We start from the raw sequence: 15,469 nt of genomic DNA, 5'->3' as shown, positions 1-15,469 counted from the left end.
TGTAGAGTAAAGGCCTGCTTCCTGATTTAGTCGTGATCAATTGTAAACTATGAATTATTTATTCATGTTTTTACTGGAAAATTCTACATGAAATATTCTTGAATATGTTTGAATGATGATGTAACAACGCACAAAAGAAATACAATAGTTACAGCGTTATAAATAAATCTGCGTGAATTTATATACAGTATTATCATGAACTTGGTCCGTGGTATACAACCAGTTCATAAGTCTGGTGGGCAATTCTTTTCTTTTCGAGCGACGTGATTGGTTAATTCCGGTCACATATTGTACTTAGTGATGCGTATCATCTTCAGCAATTGTTTGTAGGAAGAACACAACACCACCACCGCTTGTGTGTATTTAAGACAGGACAACAACATTTAGATGTACTGTTTCTTGGTAACTGCTTAAAAGATTTTAAAAGGTTAGTTATTTTTTAAAGATTATATTCTTGTGAAAATGTGTGTTATTTAAGCAATAAGTTCGTGGCTACGTAAAGCCTGCTGCTGGCTTCTTCATCTTATTAAAGTGTGTGTAGGCCGTCCATTTTAAATGTTTCAGACAAGAACACCGTCATGATGATCGAGGGGCCGCTTTTTCAGAGGCAGGACACTTGACCCAACCAATTGCTTAAACAGCAGCGAATATTATGAACTGTATGATGAGCGTAAAATAAAGAATGTTGAATTGAAGAAAAATTACAATAGTACAGATTTTGGGAGAGTTCTCTATGCAGTCAACATTTTCGTTTTATTTTTTTAATTTTCAAATTATTTAATTTTGTTATTTAAATTTAAATTAAAGATTTAAAAAAAGAAACTTTTATGAATTGGTAACATTTGATCATTTCGGCTATCAGTCATTTCAGCTGACAGTTATGAACGTATTTAAAATTCATACATTATAATTTATTCACCATCTTCGCCTTTTATTGTGAAAGGTTTCGTCAGTAAGTAGGTCAGTCAGTATTTTTACTCGCCATTGTATTGCTGATGTTTTTTTGTTGGTAAAGTATAGTGCCAATATATAACAGCCGATATGCACTATGATCATTTTCACCCACTGACGTTCAACCTTCCTTTTCTGTTTTGTGACTACTGTAGTGTTTTCTTGATTTTTATAGGTACATTTAAATGTTTGATGCTCTTTGCACATGCTTTATTTGATCTGCAGTGCTAGCATTTATTCTGTTATTTACATGGGCCTACTGTATTACAAAATGTTAGCCTAATTGCAACAATTAATCAATACAACCTTTTCAATATATTTTTCACCTTAATGCTCACTTTGTATGTATTTCAATGCCTTTTGTGTTAATAGGCCAAGATGTACATTGTCTCATATTATCATGCACTGAATGCATGTTTTTCTCTAATCATTACACAATGCATCAAATGAGTACAGTTGGTGTAAAGCTAATTGTGTTTTTAGCCTCCTTTTTTGACAAATTTTAAGTCCTCTTTTTAAGTTCAACTTTACTATAACCATGGAGGAATTATTCATGCAGTAACAAAGGCAATTAAAAATAAGTAGGTTAAGATATCAGTACAATCAAACATAACTCATCATTACAATTTTGCTGTTCTTGTATTTTACAATAAACACAAAGCCAAATAAAATTTATATACAAAAATACAATAAAAACAGCTTGAGGTGCAGCAGCACGGTATACTGTACTTTACAGTACCTTACGCAAAAGTTTTAATGTTGTTACTCAAGTGCTGTAGCTTACATTAACCTACAGTACTATTATAAAGACCTTGTATTTTGAGGCAAGGAAGTGTGACTTAACATACTCAACCTGCCCTTGAGAAGTGTAATTTACACACTTAAATTTGGTATACTTTACCCACCAAAACCAGCCCATCCCCCCTCCCCCTTGAACTCCAGGTCCCCATTTAGCTCTGGGCCCTCCTTAAACACCCCACCCCCTCCTTGAGCTCCAGCTCCCCTTAAAATCCAGGACCCCTCGGTTTAGACAGTGAGCACTCATGACCATTAAACTCCACTAGTTTTCTGTCTCTAAGTCTAACCACACCGTTATAAACCTATAAACTGAGCTCAAATGTACATTGACAAAAGGTACTAACTGTACTTTATGTACATTGAATAATTTGCAATGATGAAAGACAGATAATATATGTGTCAAGTCTTAATGATTGTTTGTATTATTAATATTAGAATGATAATGAATAGTCATCAATGATACTTAAGTATCACATTTTACACACTTTAAAACTTCCCACATACATATACTTTCTTTTATGATTAAACCATTATTGCCAGTAAAGCAATGTGACATACCTTTATTACAATATTTATTATATGGTACACGTACGTCATTAAATTGTATTATATTGAACACATGTTGTTTGTTGAAGAAATAAAAATGTAACGAGCTCATAAAACGAATAACAACTACCGCCTTCTTTAGGATCGATTATTTAAACTGGCAAAAATCGATTTCAAATTCGTAACAAAATTGTTTAGTAAACTTCCTTGGTGATAAAGTAAACAATTAAATCTCTTTACAATACAATGTCTGGAAGTCATGACACATCATTATCTACTTTTTATAATTCAAATAACAACCATACCACAGCAAAGTATGTTTTATACAAGCATTCCATTTCAATACTTACCAAACATACTATAAAGCTCTGTCTACATTATCAAACTCTATGTGACAAAAAAATGTGATGTGCCCATATATAGACATGGTGATGTCATATCACTACCATATTTGGGCATATCACTACCATATTTTGGCACATCACACTTTTTTTGTCAAACTAGTTTGATCATGGAGGAAAAAATAAAGATAGTGTGGACAGAGCATTAAGCCTACCAGCTCAACTTACCTAGTATAAATATCCTTCAAAATCACCATTTGTTATTTCACCTGTAGACAAGCATATAGAATTGTAGTCAATAAAATGCCAGGTAATTATCCAAGCTCAATTGGTTGATCATGTCTGAGATTTATGAATATCATACAGTAGTTTTGAGTTGTGCAATACAAATGAAATATTATTAAATTGAACTTTATATCCCATAATGAGAAGAGAGTTTACAAAATGTAGGTTTCATTTAAAATATAAATTTAATAATATGTGATAAAAATTAAAAAATTTATGTTCATAGTATTTTCTCTTAACAAAAAGAGCCCAATATGAGTTCTGGTCGATTAATTAAGATTGATAGACAAAGACATAAAAGTCATAAAAATATTTAGTTAAGCAATAAATTGTTTTTCATGAATAAATTATTCATGAGTATACACTGCATTTACTGTAATTGCTGATTACATACATGCTTTTTAAATTTTTTCAAAATAAATAAAAAATTTAAATTAAAAAGACATTAGAAAGAGGAGCCTTCATGTAGCCCAAAATTGCATTTTGTCATACCCTGTCTACACCATCAAACTTCTTGTGACAAAAAAAAAGTGATGTGTCCATATACGGACATTATAATGTCATAGCACTACCAAATTTTGTAACATCACTGTACCATATTTGGGAATATCACTACCAAATTTGGGCACATCACACTTTAGTTTGATAGTGTAGACAGAGCTTTACATAGCATAGAGATGGGTAAAACATGAAATAAAAACAGTATAAAACAAACTACAGTAAAGTAACCTACAAAAATGAAGATTAGATTATTAACATGTTCAAAATTAAACTCTAAAAACCGCAGTAACATACCATGTAGAATAAGAAAATTGAATTCAAAACAAAAGGAAATTACCAGTAATTTCAATACATAAAATTAATCTGTTTTTAACTAGTAACATTTTTATATTACACTGTACATTTAGATACAGCCAATTTGGTATTTATTTTTGTACATTTAGATACAGCCGATTTGGTATTTACACTGTACATTTAGATACAGCCAATTTGGTATTTACACTGTACATTTAGATACAGCCAATTTGGTATTTATTTTTGTACATTTAGATACAGCCGATTTGGTATTTACACTGTACATTTAGATATAGCCAATTTGGTATTTATTGTTGTACATTTAGATACAGCCAATTTGGTATTTATTGTTGTACATTTAGATACAGCCGATTTGGTATTTACACTGTACATTTAGATACAGCCAATTTAGTAGGTTGCCATGGATCCGCAATTGACGCTGAACGACTAGACTACATGCGGTGAACTAGCTAATAAACTGTTTTTGTGAAATCTTTAGAGCAGGAAGGAGTAGGATTTATCATTGATTAAAAATGGGTATAGATGATGAAGATAATGTTACACACACTCAGCGTACATGCTACTGTGAATGCTATGAATAGAATGAACATGTGACGTCATTCAAAGTGACCTCTTGACCTTTATACTGTGTAATATATATACAGCGTACGTGCATTTTATCAGCTCATCATTCCAGCTTTGTCAGTCTGATAGTAAGCGCTAGGATGATGAGAGTTTTGTCGTGAGTATTTAAAATAGATTTTCTGAACAAATTTCAACTTGAAATGTTCTTGTAATTTTAGGTTAGCTTAATTGATTTTAAAATCCATTAAATTAAATTACTGAAATATTTTAAATACAGTTAGTTGATTTCCACTATTTTGTGAATTCACGTTACCTAATACATTCTTTAATAGTAAACTTAGTATTACTGTAGCAGTGCATTGAAAATAATTTGTTTAATGTCATTTAATTACTTTATTTTTTAGGTTTTAAATTTAAAATTTTCTAGATTTTTCATAAATGCTAGTTTTTCATCAGTGCTAGGTTTTCTTCTGGTTGTAATTCTGGGAGAAAATAGTTTGTTACAGTGTAATTAAACTTACCTGAGGCTTGATCTATAATAGGTAGATTCACGCAATTGTTCCTTGAGGGCGCTATATGCGAAGCGCAATGTTTTATTGTAAACTTGTGAACGTTTGAACATCCGCAGTGACGTGGTCCTACTATAGACTTAGTTTACCAATAACATAATTGTTTGCTTAGTTTTAGTTTGCTCATTTTGCTGGATTTTGACAACTACCAAAGGTCTCCTATCATTGGATAAAAAAGTAAATTTCTAGACCTGATTATTCCCATTATTTGTTGATTAGCGCTACACTTTCCTGGTATAAATGTCTGATAGGATTCTATAGGCAGTCAACACTGTAGATCCTAACATGCTATAGGCTAGGCTTCAGTAATTCTTCTCTTAATAATTTCTCTAGAATCGTTTTATATTTGAGGCTGTATAGCATTAGCAAAGATATCTAACAATTGTTTGCAGTAATACCATGTATTAACTGTTTTATAAAGTTACCACTTTAGAATCAATTTTTATTGAAAAATCATCTCGGCAAATTTGCTTGCATTTGATCAAATGGAAGGAATACAATGTATTAGCTATTTTTTAAATACCATGAACTGTATTAGTTCTTTTTAAAATATTTTGTACTGGCTCTTTTTTTTATTTACCATCCTGTTTACCAGAATCAATTTATTTAATTGAAAATTAATCCATGTGATGCAGTATGGTTTACATAATGGAAAATGCTAATAATATACTTTCGTAAATACAGTAACAATTGTTATCTAATTTTTTTTAAAATATATTTATGCTATTACCAGATTTATGGTGGTAATTATTATATTGTTTTTTAAAGCATAGATGCGTGCCAGATTGCATATGGCATTACAGTTCTTGTGAATATATGAGAAAGAGCCATATGCTACAAGTTATCTTATTGAATTGTAAATAAAGTAATGCTTATTAAGGGGACACCTTCGGGACCCAACAAATTTTCCCCTAATAGGGCTTTTCCTGAATAGAAATAGAGACAGAAACATAATTATATTACCCCTTGTGCTTGTTTTATGGGAAAGGTCTTATTAATAAGGTTGTCTCCCCTGTAAAAGGTTAAACTAATTAACACTACAGTAATATTCCAAAAATATGAAAGTCAATTTTTTTTTTCAATAGAAAATTCAATCATTATAATTCCAATGACCAAGATTTGTTTATACTGTATTACCAATCTGTTTATTGTTATCTTACCCATTAATTATACCCTCCTTTAGCTGTCCCCTTCTCCCTCCTAATTCAACCATTCATCTTAAATTAAAAAATGTCTGGATTGAAAACAAGACATTTCAGATTGAAAACAAGACATTTCAGATTGAAAACAAAACATTTCAGATTGAAAACAAGACATTTCAGATTGAAAACAAGACATTTCAGATTGAAAACAAGACATTTCAGATTGAAAACAAGACATTTAAGATTGAAAACAAAACATTTCAGATTGAAAACAAGACATTTCAGATTGAAAACAAAACATTTAAGATTGAAAACAAGACATTTCAAATTGAAAACAAGACATTTAAGATTGAAAACAAGACATTTCAGATTGAAAACAAGACATTTAAGATTGAAAACAAGACATTTAAGATTGAAAACAAGACATTTAAGATTGAAAACAAAACATTTCAGATTGAAAACAAGACATTTCAGATTGAAAACAAAACATTTCAGATTGAAAACAAAACATTTAAGATTGAAAACAAGACATTTAAGATTGAAAACAAGACATTTAAGATTGAAAACAAAACATTTAAGATTGAAAACAATTAATATATTTAATGGATAATTCACATTTTGGTTTAACATTAAAATAAATGCTAATGCCAAACTGGTTACTACTTATGCAGACTCCATCCTACATTTTAAAATCAAAGAGCATATAAAATGAAATGCTCTGTACGTGTCACTAGACACCTACTCTGTCTTAACCATCGTAAGTAGTGTAAGTAAGTCTTAATTCCCACTTAATATGCATTATGGCCAAACTGTCAATATGATCAATACACTGTGTATGGCATACTTTGTGGCGTACATTAGGAACATTGGCGAATAAAGGAAATTATCATAGGCCTATTAGATACATATTATATTACTCTTTTTTAAAAAATATATTGTGATTATTAAACTGTATTTCCCTTGACTAGTGGTACTTATTAAAACATTTATATGCCACATAATTGGTATAATGTCACTTGATAATGGGTGTTAATTGCTATTATGAGTTAATTCATATTCATGACACATTAAGTTATTAAATAATCAGTGGTTGAATAAGCTTGTACAGTATGTGGGATTGGTTTTTATCTTTCCTTTGTATTTTGATAGCTAATGTACTTGTAATTGTATGTTGTCATATTTGTCATGAAAGAACTAGAACAGGTGTAATGGTAGAGATCTGTAAATCAAGCAAAACATCCGAGTCTCAGTCTTGACAACATTTGTTGCAAATTTTCAATTGATTTTTTCGGGGAAATATAAATCATTCATAACATTGCCATATGGTTTCTCTGCAGATAAAGACAAACCATGTACTATAGTATGTACATTATCTCAATAACCCAGTAGGCCTACATCTACACAAGTGGTTACCCTACTAATCCCTCACTTAGCCTCTCTACACATAACCCTAGGGAAGGAGCATTGAATGCAAGGGCAGATCCAAGGGGCTGCCCAGCACTGTAATGCAAAATATAGGACATCAAATTAAGCTCAGTCCTTCATTTCACTATTTTTAGGCCCTATGCCCCCTTATTTCAAAATCCTGGATCCACCACTGAAATATGCAACATATTGTCTACCAAGTGATATCATTTACAGTGTATGTAATTATTGTATCGGTATCGTACCCTAACAACTGTTCGCACCTATAATGTTTAATTGGCCAACAACTGGTATAAGTAGTATTACGTTATTAAGATATATAGCATGGTGTTGACAAAATACTTTAAACATCTCTCTGACACATGGCATTACTGTAACTGCAGTACACACAGATTGCACAATGTATAGGTGTGAATAATGATGAAAAATATTTAGTATTTGAAGAAATATTTATGACACAATAGTATGTTTTGTGTCAATTTTCATACTATAAAGCTCTGTCTACACTATCAAACTTTATGTGACAAAAAAATGTGATGTCCCCATATATGGACATGATGATGTCATATCACTACCATATGTGGGCATGTCACTGCCATATTTGGCACATCACACTTTTTTTGTCAAACTAGTTTGATATTGTAAACAGAGCTTAGTAAACTAACAATAGCCTTTTCTATTTGACATATATTTGACAGTCTGGTAGTAATCTGTTATTATTATTTCCTTGTGCTCCCAAAAAACAATTAGTTGGTGATCATCGGACCATGATGCCATGAATACCTAAATGCTTTTATGAAAGTTGACATAAGTTCAACGGCGGACAATCAAATAACCATTTTGCCTTTGAACTCGTATATACACAGTGTTTTTTATAACAATACAATACAATAAAACTTTATTATCCCAAACTCCTAGGAAATTCATTTGATTGTGGTAATACAATTTCATAAAAAAACATTTAAAAAGTGCACAAGAAAAGGCAAGCATAACTATGGTAAATCGTCGTTTTTCCAGTTGATCAATTTTTCTCTAACAACTGTGAAATGTGTTCCGTTTCTGCTGGAAAGAAATTTGGAGTAATTTATTGAGCAGAAATAGCCCTTATATGAAGCATTAAATGTGTAATGTTAAGCTCTGTCTACAACCCTATCAAACTAGTTTGACAAAAAAAGTGTGATGTGCCCTAATATGGTATGGTATCACTTGATAATATGCTTAAATATGGTAGTGATTTGGCATCATCATGTCCATATATGGGCACTTTACATTTTTTTGTCACATAAAGTTTGATAGTGTACTGTAGATATTAAAACTTGCACTACAATAATTGGCACCCATTCAAGCCTTTTGGCTAGATTCATCCATGACAATATGTTTTATTGATTAAAGTAACTGGCACTATTAGGGACCATGATCTCTATTATTCACCACCAGTAGTCTGACAAACAAACAATTCTTTATATTGTAGTATCCAGTACTGTAATACCCGTACCAGTATTGTAAGACACAGTTTTCTACTATTGATTTCTTTTTACATTTCCTTCGTTCAAGTTAACACTACCATATTTAAGCCTATCACAACCATATTTGGGCAAATCACACTTTTTGTCGAACTAGTTGATAGTGTAGACAGAGCTTTACATTTGTGTTCTTTAAGATGTTTACATGACCTTCATTGTGTAATCATATATACTGTGTTAATTATTTAAACGAGGATTTCTCTTTACGTTATGGTTGTGAATTAGGATTGTTATGTTGTTGGTTACAAACTCTAATCAATACATAAATGAATAAAGCAAAACAACTCAAAACATAACAACCAGAGTGAATTCAATTCAATTCAATTTATTCCGGATTTTACAAAACAAACAATGACACTTAAATCACACATGCGAACGTATGAGAACCATATAATGCATTTGCTCTGGCCTAATGGAGAGTCCTGGTCAAAAAGATTGATGTAACACAATAACAATAAAGTTACGCATATTAAATATATATGTCCACCCTGTCTCCTTTTGTTGTATTTCTTTTATTCCTGTCCACCCAGGCAGCACTTGCCAGTTCTTATACTATGACGTTATCCAAATTCCTTCACTTGCACTGATGAAGGGCTAGTGTTGCCCGAAAGCTCTGCTAACTTTTCTGGCTGTTTTACTTTATCGTTTTGATTTAGCTTTTTGCTTTTTTTTTTTTATCTCCATTGAGATCCAGCCACTGATTTTTTCAGAAATTTGCCTTTGGATTTAAATATATTATATATATAACAGTATATAATTTTTTTTTTGTAGGACTCGCTAAGTTGTTAAGCGTTACCAGTTTGATGCTGATGTCAGGAGTCACTGGATGTTGCAACGACGACTGGTTGCAATATTTCTTGAGAACAAGGATTAGCGAGGCAGATTAATTGCGCATAATCTCAACATATTTTAATTAAGTACAGTATATAAGGTAAGTAGATATAGAAATAATATTTTAATTGTTTAATTTTTCTTTATCACACATTCAATAGAATTTAATCGAAAGATCAGAACTTAAGCTCTGTCTACACTATCAAATTAGTTTGACAAAGAAAGTTTGATGTACCAAAATATGGTAGTAATATGCCCAAATATTGTAGTGATATGACATCATCATGTCCATATATGGGCACATCACATTAAATTTGATAGTGTAGACAGAGCTTAAGACACTATGGCTCATTTGACCTGCAAGTTTTAAGTTTAAATTGAATTATTTTTTTAATAAATGTGTTTTCTTTCTCTTTCAGTTAATTTGTGCCAAATTTGTTTCTAGAAATAAGAAAATTATTTATTTTGTCATGGCTACGATTCCTCCAAGCATGTTTGTGGCACCAGGAAGTTGCCATTCAAGTCTACGCAAGTATCAGCAGATACAGAAAAGGCAGCAGTCGCAGGAGATGGACATCAACTCCAATAGGAGTGAAATTGATGGCTGCCATGCTAAGGCCATGCCAACCACACCCATCGGTTCGCCAATTGGGTCGCCTACCCCGCCCTGTATGTTTTTATCTATTTTTATCTTTGTGGTAAAATAACAATTTAAAAAGTATATAAACCTCATAGACATTATTAGGGCTGAGTTGTTTTGTTTTTGTTTTTACTAAAGGCAGTGTAGGTTATCTTTGTGGTTAAGATGTCTGGCTACCCTAGAGTCTTGGGTTCAAATCCCAAAGATGGCTACCATGTATTAAAGTATAAAATATAAGTAATAAAACTTTTGTGTATAAAGTATCTTGTGAGACAAGGTTGCCAGCTTTCAGATGGATAGTGAAAACTCACGTAATGGATATCCTTGGCGATCTGCTTAAAATGATATTTTATTTTAATAAATTGGGAATTTTCACTTGTTTTACATTTATTTTACTAATTCTTCCTACTTGTAGTGTCTCCTTTGAACAAGATGTACCAGTATTTTCGTTCATTCAGTAACCCAGGCATAAGTGTACCAACCACACAGGCTGATGTTAAGCAAGTTGGCGCAGAGCAAAGACATTTTGACTTCTCACCACAAGGGGCTCCGGGATCGGATCAAAGCAGCTCCCCACTGACCTCACCAAGATCAGATTCTGATGCTTAAACATTGCTGTGTATTAAATATAGGACGTATTGAGTGTACCTCCATTTAGTGTGTATCTATCTACGTCTATTGAGCATGTATATTAGAAAGCTCTCCAATACAGTATTTAGAATGGTATTAATACAAAGTATATTGTGTGTTGTTATTTTGATTGTAAATTATCCTATTTTTGCTGCAGTAGCTCATAAACTAGTATTAATTTGTTGAAAAAAGAAAATTGTGATTTTAACCGGGATGGTGTACTCTCACGAAGCCTGGGCCACGCATTTTACAATGAGTTTATATTATACTTGAATATGACAATGTTTGGGCATACAGTATGTATGTAATTGGAAAATATTTGCTAGGCCAGGTCTAGAATAATTGATTTTGGAGGACAGTCCTTGTATCTTTACTGGTATAAATAACTGTAGGGATGGAATATGAAATATAGTACAGTGTTTGTGATAAATTTAATTACCTTAAATTGTTTTGATACCAAATGTCATTTTCTATTATACAGCGCTTTCAAACTATTTAAAATCTCGGACATGAAACTAACTTTTATTTGGCCTAAAACATCAAAGGGTGCATACAATTTTTATTTTTTTTTGTATAGCATTATCTTGTAAACTGAAAAGAAAATATTTTAAAAACAGCTTTCAAGAAAATATATGGAGGTTAATTGAGAATATTATTGTGAAAATTGTTGAGTACAAAACAAGTTTAACTGCTAAAAAATGGTGCTGTTAATATTCCTTGAAAATAAGGTTCTGTTTTTATACTTTTTCTTCTTCCGTTGGTACAAGTAATACTTTTTATTAAATGTTTATATTCCTCATAATAATTTGATATTATACTGTTGTATATTTATTATTTACTTACAGATTAATAATGGCCCTGATTTATAGTGGGTTAGTGCTCACACTGTCCACACTATCAAACTAGTTTGACAAAAAAGTGTGATGTGCCCAAATATGGCAGTGATATACCCAAATAGGGTACTAGTGATATGACATCATCATGTCCATGTATGGGCACATTTTTTGACAAATGGTTGCTTACAATAAAAGGTGTTTCATATCAAATTATGTGCTTTGCTCTAGACACTCTGTAACCAGTAGATGGATTACGTACTTCAGTAATGTGAAATAGGAACACTTTCCCTAACTGTGTTAATGTGTAAGTAGTTGATTGGTACCTGTAATATTATTTTATATATGGGACTGTAGAATACAACAATACATGTGTAAATATAGTATAGTAAAAATATATATCGATCAGTAACCAGAAATATAATAATGTATGCATTAATAAACGATATGGAATAAGTGTGTGATATACTCCCAATCCCAATATACTTATAACAACTGTAGGCCTATGTACTGTACACTATTATATGCATTTTAAACATAGAGAAATTACACTGTGCTAAGAAATTAATTATATACAGTAATTGTAAGATGTACAAATAATGCAAGTGTAACTCCATTGTGCTCCATTCGTCCTCTAGCTCCATCCATCCTCCAGCTCCATCCATCCTCCATCTCCATTCATCCTCCAGCTCCATTGATTACTCCAGCTCCATTCATCCTCCAGCTCCATTGATTACTCCAGCTCCATTCATCCTCCAGCTCCATTCATCCTCCAGCTCCATTGATTACTCCAGCTCCATTCATCCTCCAGCTCCATTGATTATTCCAGCTCCATTCATCCTCCAGCTCCATTCATCCTCCAGCTCCATTCATCCTCCAGCTCCATTGATTACTCCAGCTCCATTCATCCTCCAGCTCCATTGATTACTCCAGCTCCATTCATCCTCCAGCTCCATTCATCCTCCAGCTCCATTGATTACTCCAGCTCCATTCATCCTCCAGCTCCATTGATTATTCCAGCTCCATTCATCCTCCAGCTCCATTCATCCTCCAGCTCCATTGATTACTCCAGCTCCATTCATCCTCCAGCTCCATTCATCCTCCAGATCCATTCATCCTCCAGATCCATTCATTGTATGATAAAATAAAATAGTAATCCAATCCATAGAAAATACATGAGTAATCCAGGTCTGTAGGAAACAGATATACATGTGTGCTATTAACAAGCCTTATAATGCAAGATACATCGTCTCCCTTAATAGTTGAATAGGTCATTTCAATGTCACAATAGTTATTGATTAATTAATTAATTAATTGATTGATCACTAATTTAAAAAAAAAATTCATATAGGCCCTATACAACAAACAATACAAAACGCAAAATCACTTTGGCAATTCAATTTAAAAATAAACTATTAAATCTGAAGCCCATTGTCTGGAAGTTATTTTGTTTAAAAAAATGTCTTTTTTTATAAGAAAATCATCTTTTTTGGCAAGATTGAAATAACTTTATTAGAACTACAAGTGACTTATTGAGTCTAAGTTTGATTTTTTTCATGTTTTGAAGGAGAATACATATTTAAGATATAACCTCTCTATATTCTTTATTATAACATTATGTGATGTTGTTTGAACAGTTCATCTTACTCTGTGATAGAGTATTATTGTTATTAATCAAGTACAGTATAGTTATTATGTAGATTATATACAGTATAAAATACTGTAGTCAACCATGAGTCAGAACTGTTAACAGAACAAATTGAGTGACTTGTTATGTTCATTAAAATGTAGAGAATGGATTGCTGTATTTTAAATAATAAAATAAAAGAAATCATTTTGGTTCATTTGAGTTTTTGTAGTTGCTGTTATTATTTTTTTTTATAATTTTTTTTTCATTTTTTAAAATTATTTTTTATTATTATTTTTTATTATACTTATTATGATTATTAAAGATGTATTGTCCCCCAAAAACATGAAAAAATAAAGATTAATAAAATCAGATTTTGAATAGGCAAGTTCACAGTTTTAATAAAGTTATTCACTTCTGTAGAAAAAAAAATCATCAAAAATAATTATTTCACTTTATAAAAAGACAAAAGAAATGGTTAATTTCAACCGAAAACAATTTAGGTATATTTTGCTTTAAATTGCATTTTTTTGGTGTAAAATGGTTTTTTTTTTTAATCAAGTTTTTGGTCAAAGTGAATAACTATTATGTGATATTAAAATGGCATATTCAACAACAAAAAAATGTAAAAAAATATTTTTTAGTGGGACAATATATCTTTAATATTATAGGGACTAAATTTCAACAGGGAGTTGTAATTTACAACTCCTTGCTTTCACGACACGACAACATAGCCTACTTCCAATTTCTAATACTTGCCAAATGGCTTCCAAAGCATTTGCCAAGTCTAGGCATATTGTTTTCAATTAAATTTAAATTTTGCTTTTATTTCGAATTCACGACCATGAACAAGCTAAAAAACTATTGCAGGAACTTTAAAGAGATAAATATACCCCCAAAAAAACTATGAAATACCATGACGGTTTGTTTGTTTTGACGAGCGTCTGCAAGTTTTAAGTTATCCTTTTTTGATAGCTATACTAAAATAGTGCATGTCTAGAAAATCGATATATTGATGACCTCACAGAAGTTGAATAAAATCTCGAGTTAATATCTGTATCTTCAATGTGTGCCGAAGTATCTCGTCGCTCTATATAAACTGAGCTCTTCTCTCAGTTTCTGAGCGCTAAAGTTATTAATTTTTATTATTTTGAACTTTATAAATAATTAAAATTCATTGTTTTCTATCAAGAACACTACATACAAGTCTTGACAACCGAAGAGTAGGCCCTATTGTTTTGTTTCTGTTTTTTTTTTAGTATAATGCGCGAAACTTACCCCTCAATCAGGGGAGTTTTTCGATTTTATCATAGACATTGAATCTCGCATAGAATCGTCTAGTATTTAATCGATCTCAATAATTTGGAAAAAAAATTATATTAAAAGGTTCAACAGAGGCAGTCAAGGAAAGTTTGCTTCGAGTGATCAATAATTTATGATTTAAATTCCGTGCGCCAGCGTGTTTCCATGTCCCTTGTCTTAAAATCATAATAATTCTCATTAACTGTGTTGTCCCCTTCCTTTCTTCAAGAACAAAGGCATTCACGAACGGTCTACATGTCTGATCCTTTGTAAAAGACAATGGCCTAAGAGGTGTGTGGCTTACTTCTTGAATTTAATATAATTATTTAAAATTATTTTCTTGTGACAAAATAATTGGCGTCAACGACAGTTTCCAACTTATGTTTGTCTTACTGGATATTAACTTTCAATGCATACTGGATAGTTAACATTTTAAAAATGAACACTGAATAATTATATAATAATATTACGTGTACGTATTGATACATTCAAAAGTGAGAGAAAGGATTTTAACTGGTAGGCCCTACTGGGCATGGTATATTAATATTAGATCGACTGCCTGATTTTTCATAAAATTATAATACCGCCCTCTTTAGTGATGTGGTCCATGCCAGTGTAACAAGGCCGTGATATATTAATACGCTAC

General features: G+C 31.6%; 1 protein-coding gene across 3 annotated transcripts; it reads left to right on the top strand.

Moving 5' to 3' along the window:
- Nucleotides 1–329: 329 nt before the first annotated feature.
- LOC144840424 (uncharacterized) lies at nucleotides 330–13,728 on the top strand. Of its 3 annotated transcripts, none has more exons than XM_078696238.1 (4): nucleotides 330–431; nucleotides 9,732–9,891; nucleotides 10,211–10,460; nucleotides 10,847–13,728. In XM_078696238.1, the coding sequence occupies exons 3-4, from the start codon at nucleotides 10,262–10,264 to the stop codon at nucleotides 11,038–11,040; spliced, it is 393 nt and encodes a 130-aa protein (XP_078552364.1). In that variant the 5' UTR covers nucleotides 330–431; nucleotides 9,732–9,891; nucleotides 10,211–10,261; the 3' UTR covers nucleotides 11,041–13,728. The 3 variants fall into 3 exon arrangements, with proteins under 3 accessions (XP_078552364.1, XP_078552365.1, XP_078552362.1); XM_078696239.1 differs by having other exon boundaries at nucleotides 336–427; XM_078696236.1 differs by lacking the exon at nucleotides 330–431 and adding an exon at nucleotides 4,353–4,458.
- The last annotated feature ends 1,741 nt before the right edge of the window (nucleotides 13,729–15,469 follow it).

Source organism: Antedon bifida, chromosome 4 (assembly GCF_963402885.1).
Source record: "Antedon bifida chromosome 4, ecAntBifi1.1, whole genome shotgun sequence".
Taxonomy (NCBI): domain Eukaryota; kingdom Metazoa; phylum Echinodermata; class Crinoidea; order Comatulida; family Antedonidae; genus Antedon; species Antedon bifida.
Note: the sequence above shows the minus strand (reverse complement) of the source record. Positions and strands in the feature narration are given on the sequence as shown.

Bases quoted from the DNA above. Each gene is read 5' to 3' on its own strand.
- LOC144840424 (XM_078696238.1), top strand. From the start codon at position 10,262: ATGGCTACGATTCCTCCAAGCATGTTTGTGGCACCAGGAAGTTGCCAT. The intron at 10,461-10,846 runs GTATGTTTTTAT...TCCTACTTGTAG, and splicing joins TGGGTCGCCTACCCCGCCCT to TGTCTCCTTTGAACAAGATG.